The sequence below is a fragment of the Taudactylus pleione genome, unplaced genomic scaffold (genome assembly GCF_031769625.1).
Source record: "Taudactylus pleione unplaced genomic scaffold, aTauple2 ptg000380l, whole genome shotgun sequence".
Lineage (NCBI taxonomy): Eukaryota > Metazoa > Chordata > Amphibia > Anura > Myobatrachidae > Taudactylus > Taudactylus pleione.
This window is the reverse complement of record NW_028284781.1, coordinates 5,084,698-5,103,866: the sequence shown is the minus strand read 5'-3', so window position 1 is coordinate 5,103,866 and position 19,169 is coordinate 5,084,698. Positions and strand designations below refer to the sequence as shown.

General features: G+C 42.6%; 1 protein-coding gene across 2 annotated transcripts in view; it reads right to left on the bottom strand.

Annotated features, from left to right (window-relative positions):
• Positions 1-19,169, bottom strand: part of ANKRD28 (ankyrin repeat domain 28) — a 173,435-nt gene that overhangs the window by 19,208 nt on the left and 135,058 nt on the right. For both annotated transcript variants that reach the window (XM_088445445.1, XM_088445444.1), the window contains exons 13-17: positions 18,868-18,936; positions 12,227-12,367; positions 7,245-7,356; positions 4,103-4,129; positions 2,863-2,937 (exon numbers count right to left, since the gene is read on the bottom strand). In XM_088445445.1, the coding sequence (XP_088301571.1) occupies positions 2,863-2,937; positions 4,103-4,129; positions 7,245-7,356; positions 12,227-12,367; positions 18,868-18,936 (424 nt within the window). The remainder of the gene's footprint in view (positions 1-2,862; positions 2,938-4,102; positions 4,130-7,244; positions 7,357-12,226; positions 12,368-18,867; positions 18,937-19,169) is intronic.

The window sequence follows — 19,169 nt, the reverse complement described above, 5'->3', positions numbered from 1 at the left end:
GCACCTGAAGATATTACATTCTGCATGCTGTCCTGGGTATGATATTAATGAAATAAAACATTTTAATAGTACCCATTTTCACAGGAAGATTCATTGGTAATAATCTCCAGGCATTTTTCTCCGATCTTATTTCAGAGAATACTCCTGCAATGTATAGTTTAACATAATCTTCATAATGTCCAGTTATCAATATCCCAAGATGATTAACGGAGTGTGAACAAATCAAAGGGCAGTGAGGATATCAGAAGAAATACATCTATGGGAAAGCAAAATATGTCCCAATTGATGTTTAGTGTTAATCAACGCTAAGCTCTGTCTAATGATTATATCTGGGGTCATTTCAGAATAAAGGCGTATTGTTAGCATATAAACACAATTTTCACTTCCTAATTTCCCAGCCTCAATACCTTTTGTAATTGTGTGTCTCATTTTAACAGCCAGAAGTTCTGCCCCAAACCAAAAAGCTCTTGGAACACTTCGCATGTAAAGGGGGTTGAAGTAATACCATTGCCGCCTTAGGGCATGAAAGGGCTCTAAAGCAAATGAGGGGGCTCTGCAGCATATAAGGGGGCATGGGAAACAAAATGGTTGTAGCCATACTACTGTTCTGGCCACGTACCTCGTCACGCTCCCTGTCCAGGAAGCTGAAAATGAAAAGGTGGCATCCCTAATAAGGATACCACTGATCATAACCACATTGGGGAAAGCATCATGGTGGTATGCACTATTCTGGGAAAAACATTCTCAGATGGTGTCACCAGTACAGAAGCATTAATCTATAAATAATGGAGGCGGTGGCACTTGGAGGCTTGAAACATTATTATTGTAGTTCCATTAACATTCCGACGTTTCAGGGCACAAACGTGCTTTTGTCAAGGTAACAGTGCCCTGAAACATCAGAATGTTAATGGAACTACTACAATAATATATAAGTTTCAAGCCCCCAATTACCATGGGCCTCCTTCATTTATACATTGCACACACCGGAGGGCACTGGAACAGCACATTTTTATTTAAAGGTATTTAATTTGTCACTAGTGTAGCTCAGTAGCATCGCTTCTTCCTCTTTTCACTGTTCCACTGTTTTCAAATTGCCCACTGCCTGGCTGGAGTCCGTGAATAAGTCAAGCAAAATAGCAAGATTTGAAAATGGTGATTCAAGAGAAAGTAGCATTGCTGTCTTCTAGACACTGTGTTCACTGTGCTACACGCATTACAGGTCCACTCACACACCATTCAATGTACATACATATGATGTGCAGCCGCCACCTGAATATGTGAGGGTAACAGGGGTAAGCTACATCTTTATCCCTTCTATACAGCATTTGATCATACTGCTCTCTATCTGGACATAGGTTATATCATGCACATGGGAAACATCACAACAGTGACAAATTAGATTATACCCATATCTTGTTATTTGCAGTGTTAATTTCTTATTGAATTGCATCTAAAGTATCAATCTCTCATTGTTAGATTTTTACACGGATGTTGGCACTTGGTTGTCGGGTGTATGCAACTGTCAGTTGTTCCTTTAGAATGACTATGTACATATGAAGATATCTTTTTGATTATCTACTGCTCAGACCATGTTTCTGTACTCAGCATAAACAGTGCTATAAGAGTATACTGTAATATAATTACACAATAAATTGTACTAGTAACCTTATCGTGAGGATGACAATTTGCATAAAATTCCAGATTCATTGTTGATTTGCTAAGATCTTGCCGGGGTGACGGCTGTTTATTTTTATCTAAGATCTGTTCCTACTGAATTATATAAAATTATACACTATTTTGTTCTTGCCAGGGGATGGTGGTGAATTACTGCACTACTATCTGCTGATTATACTACATGTTTTATATTTATTCTATGCTTGCCTATTGTTTTTGATCATATTTTCATGATAATTATCTTATGCATTATTTTTCAAAAAACCTATATCTGAGAGGTCCAATTTAAAGTGTATTATTTCAACACTGTGGTACCTAGAACATCTTCTCAGGACGAGACACTATTCAAGTCCCGTCACTTTTGTGTGTGATTATTTTGTTGTATTCTATATGTGAGTATTCTCTCATTTTTATATATTAACAATAAAAGTTAAGTCTTCATTACGTAATATATTCACGATTTACATCTTTCTTATGGATTAGTGCCCCACCAAGGAGAGTACTGTCTCCTCTTTTATCTCCATATACTCCACCTACTCTCATTGGAGCACCTCTGTGAATTGTGTGTATTATTTCGCAATAATTACCTATCACAGCAGTATATCCATCATTTCCAACTTACTCTACATTTCCCTTACGAAGCTCTTTTTTCCCCATCGCCCCACATCTACCATGAAATGTTTTAAGTAAAGAATGAAAATGTTGATACTGAAAAGACGACTAAATGAAACAAGTTTAGTTTGGCTCATGAACAAAAGGTTGTTTTTTTTCTCTTCAAAGTATGCTACTTTGGGGACACCAGGAGACATATGAATAAAATATTAGCCTACGATGGATGTGCTCCTCCGTTAAAATGACAAAATATTAAGCAGGCTTGTGCCTAGTAATGGTAGCAGGTGAAATACGTCTAATCTGCACAAAATGCGTGCCAAGAGCGTATTTTTATTAGCGCAGAAAACTGAGGCTGGTTTATTTAATTTGGGGAAGTGCAAAACTAATTAGGAGGGAGAGGCTTATCCCTGAGAAATATGGGGGGGGGGAGGGGTTCATATGCTATCCTGACCCCCACCAAGCCCACCCTTGAAATGGAACCTGTGTCAGCAGTGTAATAAGGTGACAACACCCAATAGATTAGATATTTTGTATTTCCTGTATATGCAAAATATATTCATCTCAAAAAGTACTTACAGCCAAGTGCAGCGGACTTATTGGTGCCCGGGTGTCTGCATCATTCAGCATGTCCGTACCTGAAGTCTCCATAAGCTAATTGAAAAAGGTACATATTAACAACTAAACTTATTCTGAAGGGATATTTCTGCACTTGGTGCCTGATGCAGAGATGGACGCTAATGCGATCGCAGCTGCGATTTCGTATGCAACGCAGCTACAATAATATGCTAATGTTTGCATAGATCACCTGAGCATAAAGACACCCACTGCTGCCTTCTTAAGCTGCCTACACACTTAGCGATATTTTAAACTATTTGCCCGATTCCAACGCATCGTGTCTACAAATTGTGTCAAATATGCCCAAATCGTGAGTGTCCACTCACGATGCCGATGCACGTCCCCACAGGTAAAGTACATCGCATCTTCAGATCTGCCGTGCTGTAGGGCAGATCTGACAATCTCAGTCAGGACACACTGGAATAGTTAGGAGGCACGATAGATCGTTTGTCACATTGGACAGTTTTTAACACCAAATCGTGCCCACGACTGCCGGGGAGCTGCTGGGGAGAGTTCAAGGGGAAATCGGACACGATGTTGGATCGTGTGCACATTGCCAAGTGTGTAGGCACCTTTACCTTCGTGCAATGACACATACCTGCGTAAATATCAGCATCATCAACGCACTGTGGTCGCCATCTTACCCTTGCGGAAGGTCTGACCCGCCTAAGCCTTAGGAGCCCTTCTGACACGCAGAGCTGTGTATGCACTCGCAGTGGCTAATTTGTGCACGCCCATGTAACTGCATTCAAATGGACAGACGCCTGCTTTACTCAGACCCCCCCCCCCCCCGTCGCCACCCCCAAACGCTGACAAGCTGTCCCTCACTCAGCGATGGATTCCTGTATGCGGTCCATATTCGCAATGCAGTTGCTGCACACGCGCAGCGAGGCTTATGCGCAAAGGCAAACAATCGCTCCATTGCGTGCGTAATCCCCTTAGCGTCCATTTCTGAATCAGGCCTTGGTACTGAAGCCCAAGTAGTATGCAATAAATACCATGCATGCTGGGAAATCAGCAAGTGTATTACTAGCCAATGTATATTACTATAATTAACAAGTACAAATGGGCATACAATCTATTTGCTGCATCGAAAACTACAACATATTCTACATAAACTAATATGAATACAACTCTGTATCCATCAACTATTGCTGATTTGCCCATGAGAGTCTTACAGTTTTGGAAAAGGTGTACTTACAACGTCTAGAGGTGTTTCTCTGGCAATCTGTAAAAAAAATGAGAGATAAAAAACACAGTTTAAAACATGATCCTAAACTAAGCAATACAACAAAACTATACAGATTAATTTTTTGAACTAACTAATAAAACAGGTGCTTCACTCTCACTCAGTTTATCTTCTACTGGGGTTATTTTATCGTCAAAAGAAGCATTTATTTTAAAATGTCTTTTTAAAGCACCTATGGATAAATCAAGTGTGCAACAAAAAGCAGCGCATGACATACATACAAGCCCTGCCCAATGAACACACTGGAGAGCTCTGCAACCAGCGCTGCTTTGTGTAGTTTGGCTCAAGCTCCGTTTCATGTTTAAAATCCAAAATAACCAGTCTTACTGACAAATGACTGACAATATAATTATTTTTGAAATGGGAGATAATAACCATTACATATATTACATGCTTAAAATACAAATAGATCATGCCCGATATACATAGCATAACAGGCAAATGCCCAATACATGGCATCTCCAAGTACCCCAAAGACTGTCCTATACAAATGTGTCCTCACACTACTATCCCTTTTCTACCAAGTGGTGCACATAGCCGGGCACAATTCCTGGGCTGCATACACTTTCCTCAATTTTGCATCTTTTTCCTGACACTTTTTTCATTGTTATGCTACTTTTTCCTCAATCTTGTTCGCAAATAGTGTACTGCAGATGTATTCAACATGTGGCTCTCCAGCTGCTCTGGAACTACACATTCCGACACGCCTTGCCACAGTTTTCCTATTAAGGCTTGCTAAAACTGTGACAGGACATGCTGGGATGTGTAGTTCTACAGCAGCTGGCGGACCACACTTTGAATACACCTGGTGTACTAGGTCTTTTGTCGTAAAGGAATTGCTATAAAGTCACATATTAAGAATAATGACGCATGACGAGGGTCGCTCAGACTTGCCTTGTGTAGTTTTTCCTTTGCTACTTTCCTCCATTTTGCGCCTTAAGCTGGGTACACACGTAAAGATTTACTGTCCAACCATCCAAATAGATGGTTGGAATGAAAATCTGGTAAGGTATGAAAGCAAATGACAATCAGCAATTTGCTCCCAAACGCCGGAAAATGGACAAAAACTGTTTGAACAAATTGTTTAGATCAAACATTTAACAAACTTGTCTGACGACCATTTTCATCTGTTTTCTGGCATTTAGGAGCAAATTGCTGATCGTCAGTTACTCCCATACGTCACCAGATTTTTTACTAGGCACTTAGTATTAGTGTGCTGACACAGTCGGTGGCACGACAAAGGGGGCTATTTGGCGAATTTAAGAACAGGTGTATGCGCAGACATCTGTACATATGAAATTGTTGAGATGCTTCTATAAATCGATTACATGGAAAGAATGAAAAATACATGTCACTGCTGGTGGGGAGGCATATACGTGTAAAAAAGACAATGGTTCAAAACTAAGCACAATACAGCACAAGCTGTAACAAAAAATACATATAGTGCTTTGCAAAGGTATTCACCCCCCTTGACTTTTTATCTTTTTTGTTACATTACAACCTATTATTTATTTATTTTAATCTGAATTTTATGTGATGGATCTGCACAAAAGTCTGATTTGGTGAAGTGAAATGAGAAAAATACATATAAAAAAGAATCTTTATAAATAAAATTCTGAAAATTGGCATGTGCATATGTAATCACCCCCTTTGCTATGAAGCCCCTCAAAAGTTCTGGTGCAACCAATTACCTTCAGAAGTCACATAATTAGTGAAATGAAGTCCACCTGTGTGAAATCTAAGTGACACATGATCTGTCAGGATAAACACACCTTTTCGGAAAGGCCCCAGAGACTGCAACACCACTAAGCAAGAGGCATCACACCATGAAGACCAAGGAGCTCTCCAAACAAGTCAGGGACAAAATTGTTGAGATGTACAATTCTGGGTTGGGTTATAAAAAAATATCCAAATCTTTGATGATCCCCGGGGCACCATCATATCCATCATCAACAAATGGAAAGAACATGGTACAACAAACCTGCTGAGAGGGGGCTGCCCACCAAAACTCACAGACCAGGCAAGGAGGGCATTAATCAGAGAGGCAGCATAGAGACCAAAAGGTAACAATGAAGGAGCTGCAGAGTTCCTCAGCAGATACTGGTGTATCTGTGCATGTGACCACAATAAGCCGTCCACTCCATACAGCTGGGCGTTATGGAAGAGTGGCCAGAAAAAAAACCATTACTTAGTGATAAAAATAAGAAGACACGATTTGAGTTTGCCTAAAGGCATGTGGGCGACTCCCCAAACGTATGGAGGAAGGTGCTCTGGTCAGATGAGACTAAAATTTAACTTTTTGGCCACCAAGGAAAACGTTATGTCTGGCGCAAACCCAACACATCCCATCACCCCAAGGACACCATCCCCACAGTAAAACATGGTGGTGGCAGCATCATGCTGTGGGGATGTTTTTCAGCAGCAGGGACTGGGAAACTGATTTGAGTCGAGGGAAAGATCGATGGTATGCTAAATACAGGGATATTCTTGAGCAAAACCAGTTTCAGTCTGCCTGTGATTTGAGACTGGGACGGAGGTTCACCTTCCAGCAGGACAATGACCAGAAGCATACTGCTAAAGCAACATTCGAGTGGTTTAAGGGGAAACATTTAAATGTGTTGGAATGGCCTAGTCAAAGCCCAGATCTCATTCCAATTGAGAATCTGTGGTCAGACTTGAAGATTGCTGTTCACAAGTGGAAACCATCCAACATGAAGGAGCTGGAGCAGTTTTGCCTTGAGGAATGGGCAAAAATCCAGGAGGCAAGATGTGGCGAGCTCATAGAGACTTATCCGAAGCAACTTGCAGCTGTAATTGCCGCAAAAGGTGTCTCAACAAAGTACTGACTTTAGGGGGGTGAATATTTATGCACGCTGAAGTTTTCTGTTATGTTGTTCTAAATGTTGTTTGATTCACAATATAAAAAAACCATAACTTCACAGTTGTAGGCATGTTCTGTGAATGAAATGATGCAGACATTCAAACAATCCATTTTAATTCCAGGTTGTGACGCAACAAAACATGAAAAAAGTAAAGGGGGGCGAATACTTTTGCAAGGCAGTGTATAACACCCATAATATTTCATACTACTTACCAGTTCTAGACATAAACGGTGTCCATAGGCTGCTGCATAATGAACGGCATTATAGCCATGTTTGTCTCTAATCCCTGGGTTTGCATCATTTCTAAGTAAGTATTCCAGGCACCTAAATGGCACATACAAAACATGAGGAACACAGTTTGCAGAAGTGTAAATTACACAATTCAAAAAAAAAAAAAGACTGATTAGAGTCCTGAACTCACTGTGGCCAATTAAAGGACAATTAATAATAATAATTCAAATAGACCAGGCAGCTAACACCCAGCAAATATGGCACATGATTTATTTTTTAAATTCACATTATGTTTAGTCACTAGGTGGCACAAATGTGCTGTTATGTTTACACAAGAAAGAAAATGTTGTTATATAACCATTTTATATACCAGTCTACTTGTTTGCGCAGTAATCTACCTTCCTTACAAATATGCCACTACTGTGATAACTATACTCTTCAATGAGGATATACTTTCTTATGTTATCAGGACAATCTCTTTCACAGTAATGCTCAGTGAAATAAATCACACTTTTAGAAGGGACTTTATCAGCATTTTGTAAATTAGGAGATATGAATAAAAAAATGTATAGAGTTTTACTTTTACCTCATCTTTTGATGTAAAAGAAAATGTATTAGGGGGAGGGTATGAAATACAGGGCTGGTGCTAAACCCACACAGCAATTACTGTAACTGCAACCACCAGACAGACCGTAGATCAGAAGTTCCCAAACGCGGTCTTCAAGGCATTACAGTAGATATCCATGGTTGAACACAGGTGGTTAAATCAAATTGACTGAAGTACTAATTAGGTCACCTGTGGTCAAGCACAGATATCCTTAAAACCTGGACTGTTAGGATGCCTTGATGATCAAGTTTAGAAACCTCTGCCATAAATGTTTAAGACGCCTGTGATTATTGGAACTTCGCTGATCACACTGTTGCGTTCATCTTCTAGAGCAGAGGTTCCCAAACTCTGCTATCACAGTCCACGTTTTAAAATGCGGCCACGGCACTGAAGGGTTTAACCTCGTGCTGCAGCGCCATATTTGAAATGTATAGATACTAGGCACCCATTGTAAATGTGTACTCTGCGCTAGGCACAGTGTGTTAATAAGTGTGCTTTTAATGCTCTATATGCCGCGGCCTGGACCCGCTGCACCTGGAGAGTGCGGCTGCACGCTGGGGGACAGGGAGAGCCAGCTCTCCGGACCCCAGCTATGTGACCGGGTAATTAGGAGAGCCCCAGCAGTTCCAGACTGCAAGGCAAGGGAAGCCCTGCATGTACTGCAGAGTGCTGGGAGACTGGGAGAGCCGCTCCCAGTACCACCGGCGCTGAAAGAGTTAAAGTCCCAGTGTGGACACAGTTTAAAAGCAAAAACACTGCACATGGCTTTTAATAAACAGTATTATATATATATATATATATATATATATTGATCTGCTCTGCAATGCATTGGTGTATAAAACAGAATATATTTAATAGTCTATAACATGTATGAATGTATTTGTATTCATTATGTGTTTAAATGCACTTGTACAGTGCATTCGGAAAGTATTCCCAGCGCTTCATTTTGTCCACATTTTGTTATGCTACAGCCTTATTCCAAAATGGAATAAATTCATTTTTGTCCTCAAAATTCTACACACAATACCCCATAATGACAACGTGTAAAAAGTTTTTTTTTGAGATTTTTGCAAATTTAATTGAAAAAACCAACAACTAAGAAATCACATGTACATAAGTATTCACAGCCTTTGCTCAACACTTTGTTGATACACCTTTGGCAGCAATTACAGCCTCAAGTCTTTTTGAATATTATGCCCATTCCCCTTTGCAGCACCTCTCAAGCTCAATCAGGTTGGATGGGAAGCGTCGGTGCACAGCCATTTTCAGATCTCTCCAGAGATGTTCAATCGGATTCAAGTCTGGGCTCTGGCTGGGCCACTCAAGGACATTCACAGAGTTGTCCTGAAGCCATTCCTTTGATATCTTGGCTGTGTGCTTGGGTCGTTGTCCTGCTGAAAGATGAACAGTCACCCGAGTCTGAGGTAAAGAGCGCTCTGGAGCAGGTTTTCATCCAAAATGTCTCTGTACATTGCTGCATTCATCTTTCCCTCTATCCCGACTAGTCTCCCAGTTCCTGCCGCTGAAAAACATCCCCACACCATGATGCTGCCACCACCATGCTTCATTGTAGGGATGGTATTGGCCTGGTGATGAGCGGTGCCTGGTTTCCTCCAAACAGAATGCCTGGCATAGACACCAAAGAGTTCAATCTTTGTCTCATCAGACCAGAGAATTTTGTTTCTCATGTTCCGAGAGTCCTTCAAGTGCATTTTGGCAAACTCCAGGCGGGCTGCCATGTGCTTTTTTTTACCAAGGAGTGGCTTCAGTCTGGCCACTCTACCACTCAGGCCTGATTGGTGGATTGCTGCACAAATGGTTGTCCTTCTGGAAGGTTCTCCTCTCTCCACAGAGGAATGCTGTAACTCTAACAGAGTGACCATCAGGTTCTTGGCCACCTCCCTTACTAGGGCCCTTCTCCCACGATCACTCAGTTTAGACGGCCGGCCAACTCTAGGAAGAGTCCTGGTGATTCTGAACTTCTTCCATTTATGGATGATGGTGGCCACTGTGCTCATTGGGACCTTCAAAGCAGCAGATATTTTTCTGTACCCTTCCCCAGATTTGTGCCTCGAGACAATCCTGTCTCGGAGGTCTACAGACAATTCCTTGGACTTCATGCTTGGTTTGTGCTTTGACATGCACTGTCAAGTGTGGGACCTTATATAGACAGGTGTATGCCTTTCAAAATCATGTCCAAACAACTGAATTTACCACAGGTAGACACCAATTAAGCTCAAGAATGATCAGTGGAAACAGGATGCACCTGAGCTCAATTTTGAGCTTCATGGCAAAGGCTGTGAATACTTATGTACATGTGATTTCTTAGGTTTTTTTTTTAATTACATTTGCAAAAATCTCAAATAAACTTTTTACACGTTGTCATTATGGGGTATTGTGTGTAGAATTTTGAGGACTAAAATGAATTTATTCCATTTTGGAATAAGGCTGTAACATAATAAAATATGGTAAAAGTGAAGCGCTGTGAATACTTTCCGGATGCACTGTATATGCCTGTATAAATAATGAACAGCTTCTGTGGATGCAAATTGTCATTTCCTAGCAGGAGGTCTGATGAATAGAAAGATCTGTTGTGATCCATGCACTCCAGGTGAGGCCTGGATTGAAGCTTCCTGTGGAAAGGTGTGAAGAGTGTCAAATGGCTCTAATATTGTCACCTGTGTGTCTGAGCTTTTGGCTAAAAAGAAAGTTTTCTCCATGATTTACTGCACATTGGAGGAAGACGAAAGTTAATACAATTTATTGCTGGTTAATGTACATAGATTTTGACTCGATTTTGAAGGATTAAAGTACATTACCAGTTCCTGTGGGATGCGAGTTGTAATGACATTTGGGATAGATGGTTTGATTTGTATACAAGACCAACTGTGGAAGGATTTCACCATGCTCCATTAAGTTTTCTGACTAAATATACACAGGGCCTGCGAGCCTGATTTGGGTGTATCTTCTTGAACATCAATGATTGAACTACTGTAACATTTTTGTATGCTGACCCCCTTAAAGCTGAGGGAAGTGTCTTTTTTAAGACTATTGAGCAATAAACATCTTTGCCTTTAAGACAACTGAATCTGCATCCTTCGATAACAGAATTGCGCCAAACGCTATTCCGTTGCCCAGCTCTTTTGGACTGAGCCCAGGTGTCTTCAAGCTCAAACCCCCTGCCAGCTACCGTGCAGAGCCTGGTCCATTGTGAGGGATTAGTGGGTATTAGCCGACACCAATCAGGTGGTTTGGCCGCAGCAGTAAGCGGTTCTAACGCCGATTGAAGGAGTTTGCTGGTGGCAGCAACATTACACGCCCACGGTGCAGTGGGTGGAGTCAGTAACAGGTGGTTACTGACTGTAAGAGGGAATCCCTGACACCCCAAGATCCAGTGATCTGCCGGCAAGTGAGGTCATCCGGTCACAATATCCATGCTTGAGCACAGGTGACTTAATTAGTACCTCAGTCAATGTGATTTAATCATCTGGACTCAAGCATCGATATCCTTAAAACCTGGACTGTAATAGAGGAGTTTGAGTTTAAAATCAACTTTCATTACTAAATAATTTACACACCGATGATATGTTAACTTTCGTTATATTTAAATTTTTTAGTCAACAGATGCAATGGGCCAAATGTAATAGGGTGAGAGTTTAGAAAAGTGAGAGTTTCTGACACTTTTTAAACTTTGCCAATGTAATAGAGTCCAAAAACAAAGTAACAGAGCGAACTTGCATGTTTTTTTTATACTTAGAAAACTCTCACGATTTAAAATCTCTTTCAGATGTTTTCCCATTTTGAAGATAAAACTCAACCAATGTGAGAGTTTACTGCTAAACTCTCACATTTTCTAAACTCTCACCCTATTACATTTGGCCCAATATGTTGGAATCTCTTTGGCAAGAGACATTGGAATAGATTTCTTTCTATCTTTATAAGAAGCAGCTGCTGGCACTTTAGGTCTCTGAGAATGGATAATGAAATGCTGCTTTTATTGTACAACTCCTCCCCTAAAGGATAAAACTAAATAAAAGGCACATTGTAAAGACCTGTAAATATTTTTTATGAAATGTGAATGGCGCTACCCTTTTAATCTTATATTCGCAGTGTTGCTGAAAATGACTTGTGGAAAAAGGACGGCTTATGGAGCTAAAACAAGTGATTCTTTGTGATACTAGCATGCTGTGTGACAGTCAGCATCGGTCTAGGGAACAAGCCAAGGCCACATCATCTGTAATCAGCATAAAAGACAAATGCTATGCTTTTCAATACACGCAACCTTCTTGAAGCCACCAATTCAGCAGTGACACAATGGAAAGGGCAAATGCAGGCATTGACATGAACACAACTTACTTGCCATCGGTGTCTGATGTTGCTGCATAGTGCAGTGGGGAACAACCCCTCTCATCAAGATCATTTACGCTGGCCCCAGATCCCACAAGTGCGAACAGACACTGGTAATTACAGTTGGCTGCAGCGTAGTGAAGTGGAGTTCTACATTTAACAAAAAAGATAGAAAAAATTCAGTTAACACTGAAAAAATAGAAACATCTGACAAACTGACCCATTATCAGGAATTGCTACAAAGAAACAAAAACAAGAAACTGCAAATGCACATAAAAAACAAACATGTTCTTCTATATCTTCGAAGTCCATAGGATACACAGGGATACCATGGGGTGTGTGTGTTTGGAGTGATCCGGGCACCAAACAGTTGAAGCTTTAGCTCCCAGGATGTCCTCCCACATATACCCCGCCCCCAGTTATAAGCAGACAGTTTTGTAAACAAGCAAGGTAGGAGCAGGAAAGAGGAGAAGGAAGAACATTACCCTCAAAAAACACTCTCCTAGAAAATGAAGGAATCCGTGATCAAGAGATAATATACCCAATGAGGCCAGGTGTGTCAGGGTGGGGGCCCTGTGGATTCTATAGACTTCGAAGAAATAGAGAGTTAATAAAGGTCAGCCTACCATAACTCTTAATTTCTTCTTCAGGGTCCACAGGGATACCATGGGAATGTCCCATAGCAGTTTCCCCTAAGGTTGGGGACGCTCCTGAGCAGGAAGGATAATCCAACGCCCAAAAGAAGCATCCTGAGAGGCAAAAAGTATCAAGGGCATAGAACCTGAAAAAGGTGCGGACGGAAGACCATGTGGCCGCCTTGCACAACTGTTCAGCAGAAGCTCCACATCGAATCACCCACGAGGGTCCCACAACCTGAGTAGAATGTGCTGTAACCCTGTTTGGAACAGGAAGATTAGCTTGCGTGTAGGCCTGATAGATTGTCATGCGGAGCCATCGAGCCAGAGTCTGTCTATTAGCTGGCCAGCCATTGCTTGTGAAAGCCAAACAACACAAAGAGAGAATCTGATTTCCTCAAGGAATTTGTACGATCCACGTAGATCTGAAGAGAAGCTTCCGAAGATTGGAAGGCCGGAACCACAATCTCATCAAATGGAACCGGGACACCACTGTAATGAGGTACCCAGCTCGGGTACGGAGGCCAAATCCGTCTGGAAGAAAGATCAAAAACGGGGAGTGACAGGAGAGCGCTGCCAAATCAGATACCCTGCGGGCCGAGGAGATAGAGCGTATTCGCTGTCTGCCACTGGAGGTCTACTGAGTCCAGAGGTTTAAATGGGGAAGCCTGTAGAGCCCAGAGAACCAAGGACAAATCCTACGGAGCCACTGGAGGACACCCTGAAAGAATGTCCTGACATCAGGCAGGGGAGCAGTCCTTTGCTGGAACCAGACTGACATAGCAGAAACCTGAACTCTAAGGGATGCCAGGCAGAGGCCGAGGTCTAACCCAGCCTGGAGAAATGCAAGCACCTGGGAGACCCTAAAAACTGTAGGGTCAGCGCCTCTGGGATTACCATTGGAAGAGTGCCAAACTCTGTAATAGATGCGGGCTGAAGAAGGCTTACGTGCCCTGAGCATCATCTGGACCACAGAGCGAGAGAAACCCTTGGCCTTTAAGAGGGATGGTTCAAGAACCACACAGTCAAAGACAGACTAGGTAGGTCCAGGCAAGGACCCTGTGCTAGTAGATCCTGCCGTAGAGGAAGTGGAAAAGGAGTGTCTATGAAGAGACTCTGTAGGTCGGTGAACTAATGTCGCCAGGGCCAAGTGGGAGTTATTAGTATCACCATGCCGCCTTCTTACTTGAACTTTCGGAGAAACCTCGGGAGGAGGGAGATAGGAGGAAAGAGGTATGCAAGAAGGAAGTCCCACCTCAATGCCAGAGCATCCACGAATGCAGCTGAGGGGTCTCTGGTCCTGGACATGTACCTGCGGATCTGTGGTTGTGACGTGAGGCCATGAGATCTAAGTCTGGCAGGCCCCATTTGTCCACCAGGAGATAAAACATCCGGGTGGAGAGCCCACTCTCCGCCATGTACAGTCAGGTGCATAAATATTGGGACAGACACAGAATTTGCATATTTTGGCCTCTATTCACCACCACAATGGCTTTCAAATGAAACAAACAAGATGTGATTTAACTGCAGACTTTCAGATTTAATTTGAGGGTAATTACATCCAAATCAGGTGAACGGTGTAAGAAGTACAATGGTTTCTATATGTGCCTCCCACTTTTTAAGGGGCCAAAAGTAATGGGACAAACTAAACAATCCTAAATCTAACTTTCACTTTTTAATACTTTGTTGCAAATCCTTTGCAGGCAATTACAACCTTTAGTCTGGAACGCATAGACATCACCAGACGCTGGGTTTCATCCCTGGTGATGCTCTGCCAGGCCTCTACTGCAAATGTCTTCAGTTCCTGCTTGTTCTTGGGGCATTTTCCCTTCAGTTTTGTCTTTATCAAGTGAAATGCATGCTCAATCGGATTCAGGTCAGGGGATTGACTTGGCCATTGCATAACATTCCACTTTTTAGCCTTAAAAAACTCTTTGGTTGCTTTTGCAGTATGCTTCGGGTCATTGTCCATCTGCACTGTGAAGAGCCGTCCAATGAGTTCTGAAGCATTTGACTGAATACGAGCATATAATATTGCCTGAAACACTTCAGAATTCATTCTGCTGCTTTTGTCAGCAGTCACATCAAAAATAAATACAAGGGAACCAGTTCCATTGGCATGCCATGACACTACCACCACCATGCTTCACTGATGAGGTGGTATGTTTTGGATCATGAGCAGTCCTTTCCTTCTCTTCTCTTCCCATCACTCTGGTACAAGTTGATCTTTGTCTCATCTGTCCATAGGATGTTGTTCCAGAACTGTAATGGCTTTTTTAGATGTTGTTTGGCAAACTCTAATCTGGTCTTCCTGTTTCTGAGACTCACCAATGGTTTACATCTTGTGGTGAACCCTCTATATTCACTCTTGTGAAGTCTTCTCTTGATTGTTGACTTTGACACATATACACCTAACTCCTGGAGAGTGTTCTTGATTTGGCCAACTGTTGTGAAGGGGTTTTTCTTCACCAGGGAAATTCATTCTTCTGTCATCCACCACAGTTGTTTTCCGTGGTCTTCCGGGTCTTTTGGTGTTGCTGAGCTCTCCAGTGCGTTCTTTCTTTTTAAGAAAGTTCCAAACAGTTGATTTGGCCACACCTAATGTTTTTGCTATCTCTCTGATGGGTTTGTTTTGATTTTTCAGCCTAATGATGGCTTGCTTCACTGATAGTGACAGCTCTTTGGATCTCATACTGAGAGTCGACAGCAACTGATTCCAAATGCAAATGTCACCCCTAGAATCAACTCGAGACCTTTTACCTGCTTAATTGATAATGAAATAACGAGGGAATAGCCCACACCTGTCCATGAAACAGCTTTTGAGTTGATAGTCCCATTACTTTTGGCCCCTTAAAAAGTGAGAGGCACATATAGAAACCGTTGTAATTCCTACACCGTTCACCTGATTTGGATGTAATTACCCTCAAATTAAATCTGAAAGTCTGCAGTTAAAGCACACAGAGTGAATGGATACCCTCCGATTGTGGAGCAAGCTGCGCACCCGCAAGTGTAGTGTCAAAATCTAGTCTGCTGGCAGAAAAACCCTCTGTATTCAAGAATCTAGTAGCGCCCCCAGATGTATCATCTGCTGTGTCGGAGATAGGGAGGTCTTCTTCCAATTGATGATCCAGCCGTGTGTTTGCTGGCACACCACTGTCAGCTGGAGATGGCGTTCTAACACAACTGGTGAGAGTGCCAAGATTAAGAGGTCGTGGAATAAAAACCAGTTCCTCTCTGAGCAAAGGAACCAGTATTATCACACCTGAACGCAGCAGGGAGGGAATGGCCTCCTAGAGGGCCAAGGCCTTGATAGGGTCTGATGGGGGACCTGTACAAAAATATTGCTGGTGAGAGCGTACCCCTGAGAGACCACTTCTTGGACACAAGCGTCTGACGCCAAGAGTCGGCAAGTCAAAGAAGTCAGCCCCCCACCCTGGGATCTTCCAACAGGAGGCCCGCACCAACAGACGAAGGACGTCTGGCCGACCAAAACTGCATGACTCGTGGCTTGGTGCTCTCGTGCGAACTAGACTGCCTAGGAAAGGACTGTCCTCTTGCCTTACCCTGGGGGTGAAAGGACCGAAAACAGGACAGCCTAGGCTTACGGGCAGCTGCTGATGGCAGAAAGGCAGATTTTGAGGCTGCCACGATAGCCAGAATCTTGTCCAACTCTGTGCCGTCTACAGTCTGTCTCCAGAAAAGGGTAAGGATTAGAGTGCCTTCTTTGATTCCGTGTCCGCCTTCCAGGACCGTAGCCAAAGGACCCGGCGGGCGACTACCGAGGTCGCAGATGTCTTAGAGGCAAGGAGTCCAGTATCCAACGCAGTTTCTGCCAAATAAGAGGCCGCTTACTCAATATGGGAGACGTAGGCCAGTTGTTCCCTGGTAGCGTCTGATGGCAAGCTCTATTCCAGTGCCTCTGCCCATCCTTCGATAGCCTTAGCCATCAAGGCCGTAGCTATAGCTGGCCTAGTGATAGTGCAGGAAACCGAGGAGACTGAATTGAGACAGGTTTCCATTTTTCTATCCGTGGCATCCTTAAGCGAGGATTGTAGACGGTAAAGGCAGCACAGACTAAGCTTGCCACATGTGAATCAACAGTGGGAATCGACTTACCTGCACCTCTTCATCTGCCTGGCTGCAATCCTGGGTCCCCCAGTGGAGCGCCTAGCAGAGCGCTGGTGCCCACCACAATCACCGGACCACTCACTGGTGTTGCGGCCGGCCAGCAGCTAGGGCGCCTTGCTGCTTGCTCATAACAAAAAAAAAGCTTGGGGCTGCCTCAGCAGTCCGCCTGTTCTAAAGGTGCGATCTGTCCAGCACCAAAAGAAAAACTGTCTGTCTATGGCTGGGGGTGGGACATATTTGGAGGAGGCCGGGGTATCCTGGGAGCTAAAGCGTTAACTGTTTGGTGCCCAGATCACTCCAACCACACACATCCCATGGTATCCCTGTGGATCCCCTATGGACCCTGAAGAAGAAAACACTTGCTTAGTGTGTTAATTTATATTGTCCCTTCATATTTAGTCTTTTTAGGCTTTTAAAAACTATTAAATGAATAAGTTGATTCTTATGAATATCAGCTTGGCCCACAAAATATCTACAATTATTGTGTTTAGGGGTCAGGTCCACTTACAAGGGTCTATTAATCAAAGGTTCATAGTCCTGAATTTTACAATTTAATTGGTGCAGGCTATAGCAGATTCACATGAACTATATATTGACACTTGCTCACTGAGGTCATGTGCGGGTGAGCTTCAAATCTCAGAGGTTTGTCCCCCTCTGTAACTATAAATGCAAAGAACAGGGTATCCCAGAATTACCTGGGTTGATTGAGCTCAACTCTTATGTACTTGCCCAATTAGATGTTTATCAGAAAAATTAAAACGTATGTCTTGAATACAAGATTCACTTTACTGTAACGTATCGTAATGTGTGATGCAGTAATAAAACGATACAATAATAACTAATAAGCATAAACAAATGATGAATAATAAATGTTAAGTTTAAAGCAATGTCAAGTGTACCCACTGATGTGGGAGAGAAGTTATACGAATTGACTCGATTTTGAAGAGTTTTGCTCAAGCGGACATTAGTAAGCAGTTGCACCTTCAATAAATAAATAGTCTTGATACGGTGATTTGTATAAATTGCTTCCTTATACATGTGTCATAAAATTATCCATAGTCAATAATGAAGATAGTTGGTATAAATCTTAATTCAGATTAGATACCCGGATTGCTGCGTCCCACAGTATCCGGTGTCTGAGTGTGCTGGTACTTATCACTAGTTCAGGAATCTTGCCTTGGTCTTCTTTACAGGATATATGGGGAGAGGAGCTAATTCATCATGGAAAAGTGCCACAGCTGGAACTATTGTGCACATGCAGGAGATGATAAACCTGCTCGCACATGCTCTTTGGGCACGATTCAATTCAGCGCAATATAAATAGCGCCGGGAGATAGCTCCAGGAGCTATTCAATTCATCGCGCTGTTAGGTCGGGGAAGGCTCGTTATCGCACCTTAAACAGGGTTTTTAGGTGCGATAACGGGCATTCCCCGACCTAACTTCTCGGCGCGAGGCTGTTTTCCCCGGCGCTAAGGGCAGAAAAAAGCCTCGCGCCGGGACTTTTGTCGGATTTCTTCTCTCATCCCCGGATAGAATAGAATCGAGCCCTTTGACAGCTAACTAGATTGGCAAGCAGTAATACTACTCTTACCACTGCTGGCCAGTGCCTCAGAGAAGCCAAGCATAACTCGGTTGCCCCTGGACACTTTTTTTTTTATAAATTGTTGCAGTAAAGAAGATTTTCTATCACTGCAATGATAAGCAACATATAAAATCATCTTTTCAGAGGCATAGTAATAAATAGACCCTTAAGTCTGCTTGCTCTGCTCGTTAATAAGAATGCTATTCTCTCTGTAAAACTACAGCCACTAATATTCATTTGTGATAATACTCTTAATACAATAAAGTAGGGTGTGACCCCACATTATACAATACCAAGCTCTTACCTCCCAAACTTGTCTTTTTTGTTAAAATCTGCACCCGTGTTGAGCAACAAGTTTAAGCACTCCAGGTTCCTGAAAAAGAAATGCAACATCAGTACAAAAAGCCCACAGCTAGTTCATGTTCTCCAATGAAGCACAATATGTAAAAAGCAAGCATAAGCCTTTGTGCATAATTATCTAGGTACTTGTTTTCACCAGCAGCCATGTATAGGTCAGATTGTAAAAGGAGAGCGCCCAGCCCCGCAATTGCCCTTACCCCAGGAATAATTAATGAGGCGGTCACTCCATGGTAAATAACTGCAGAT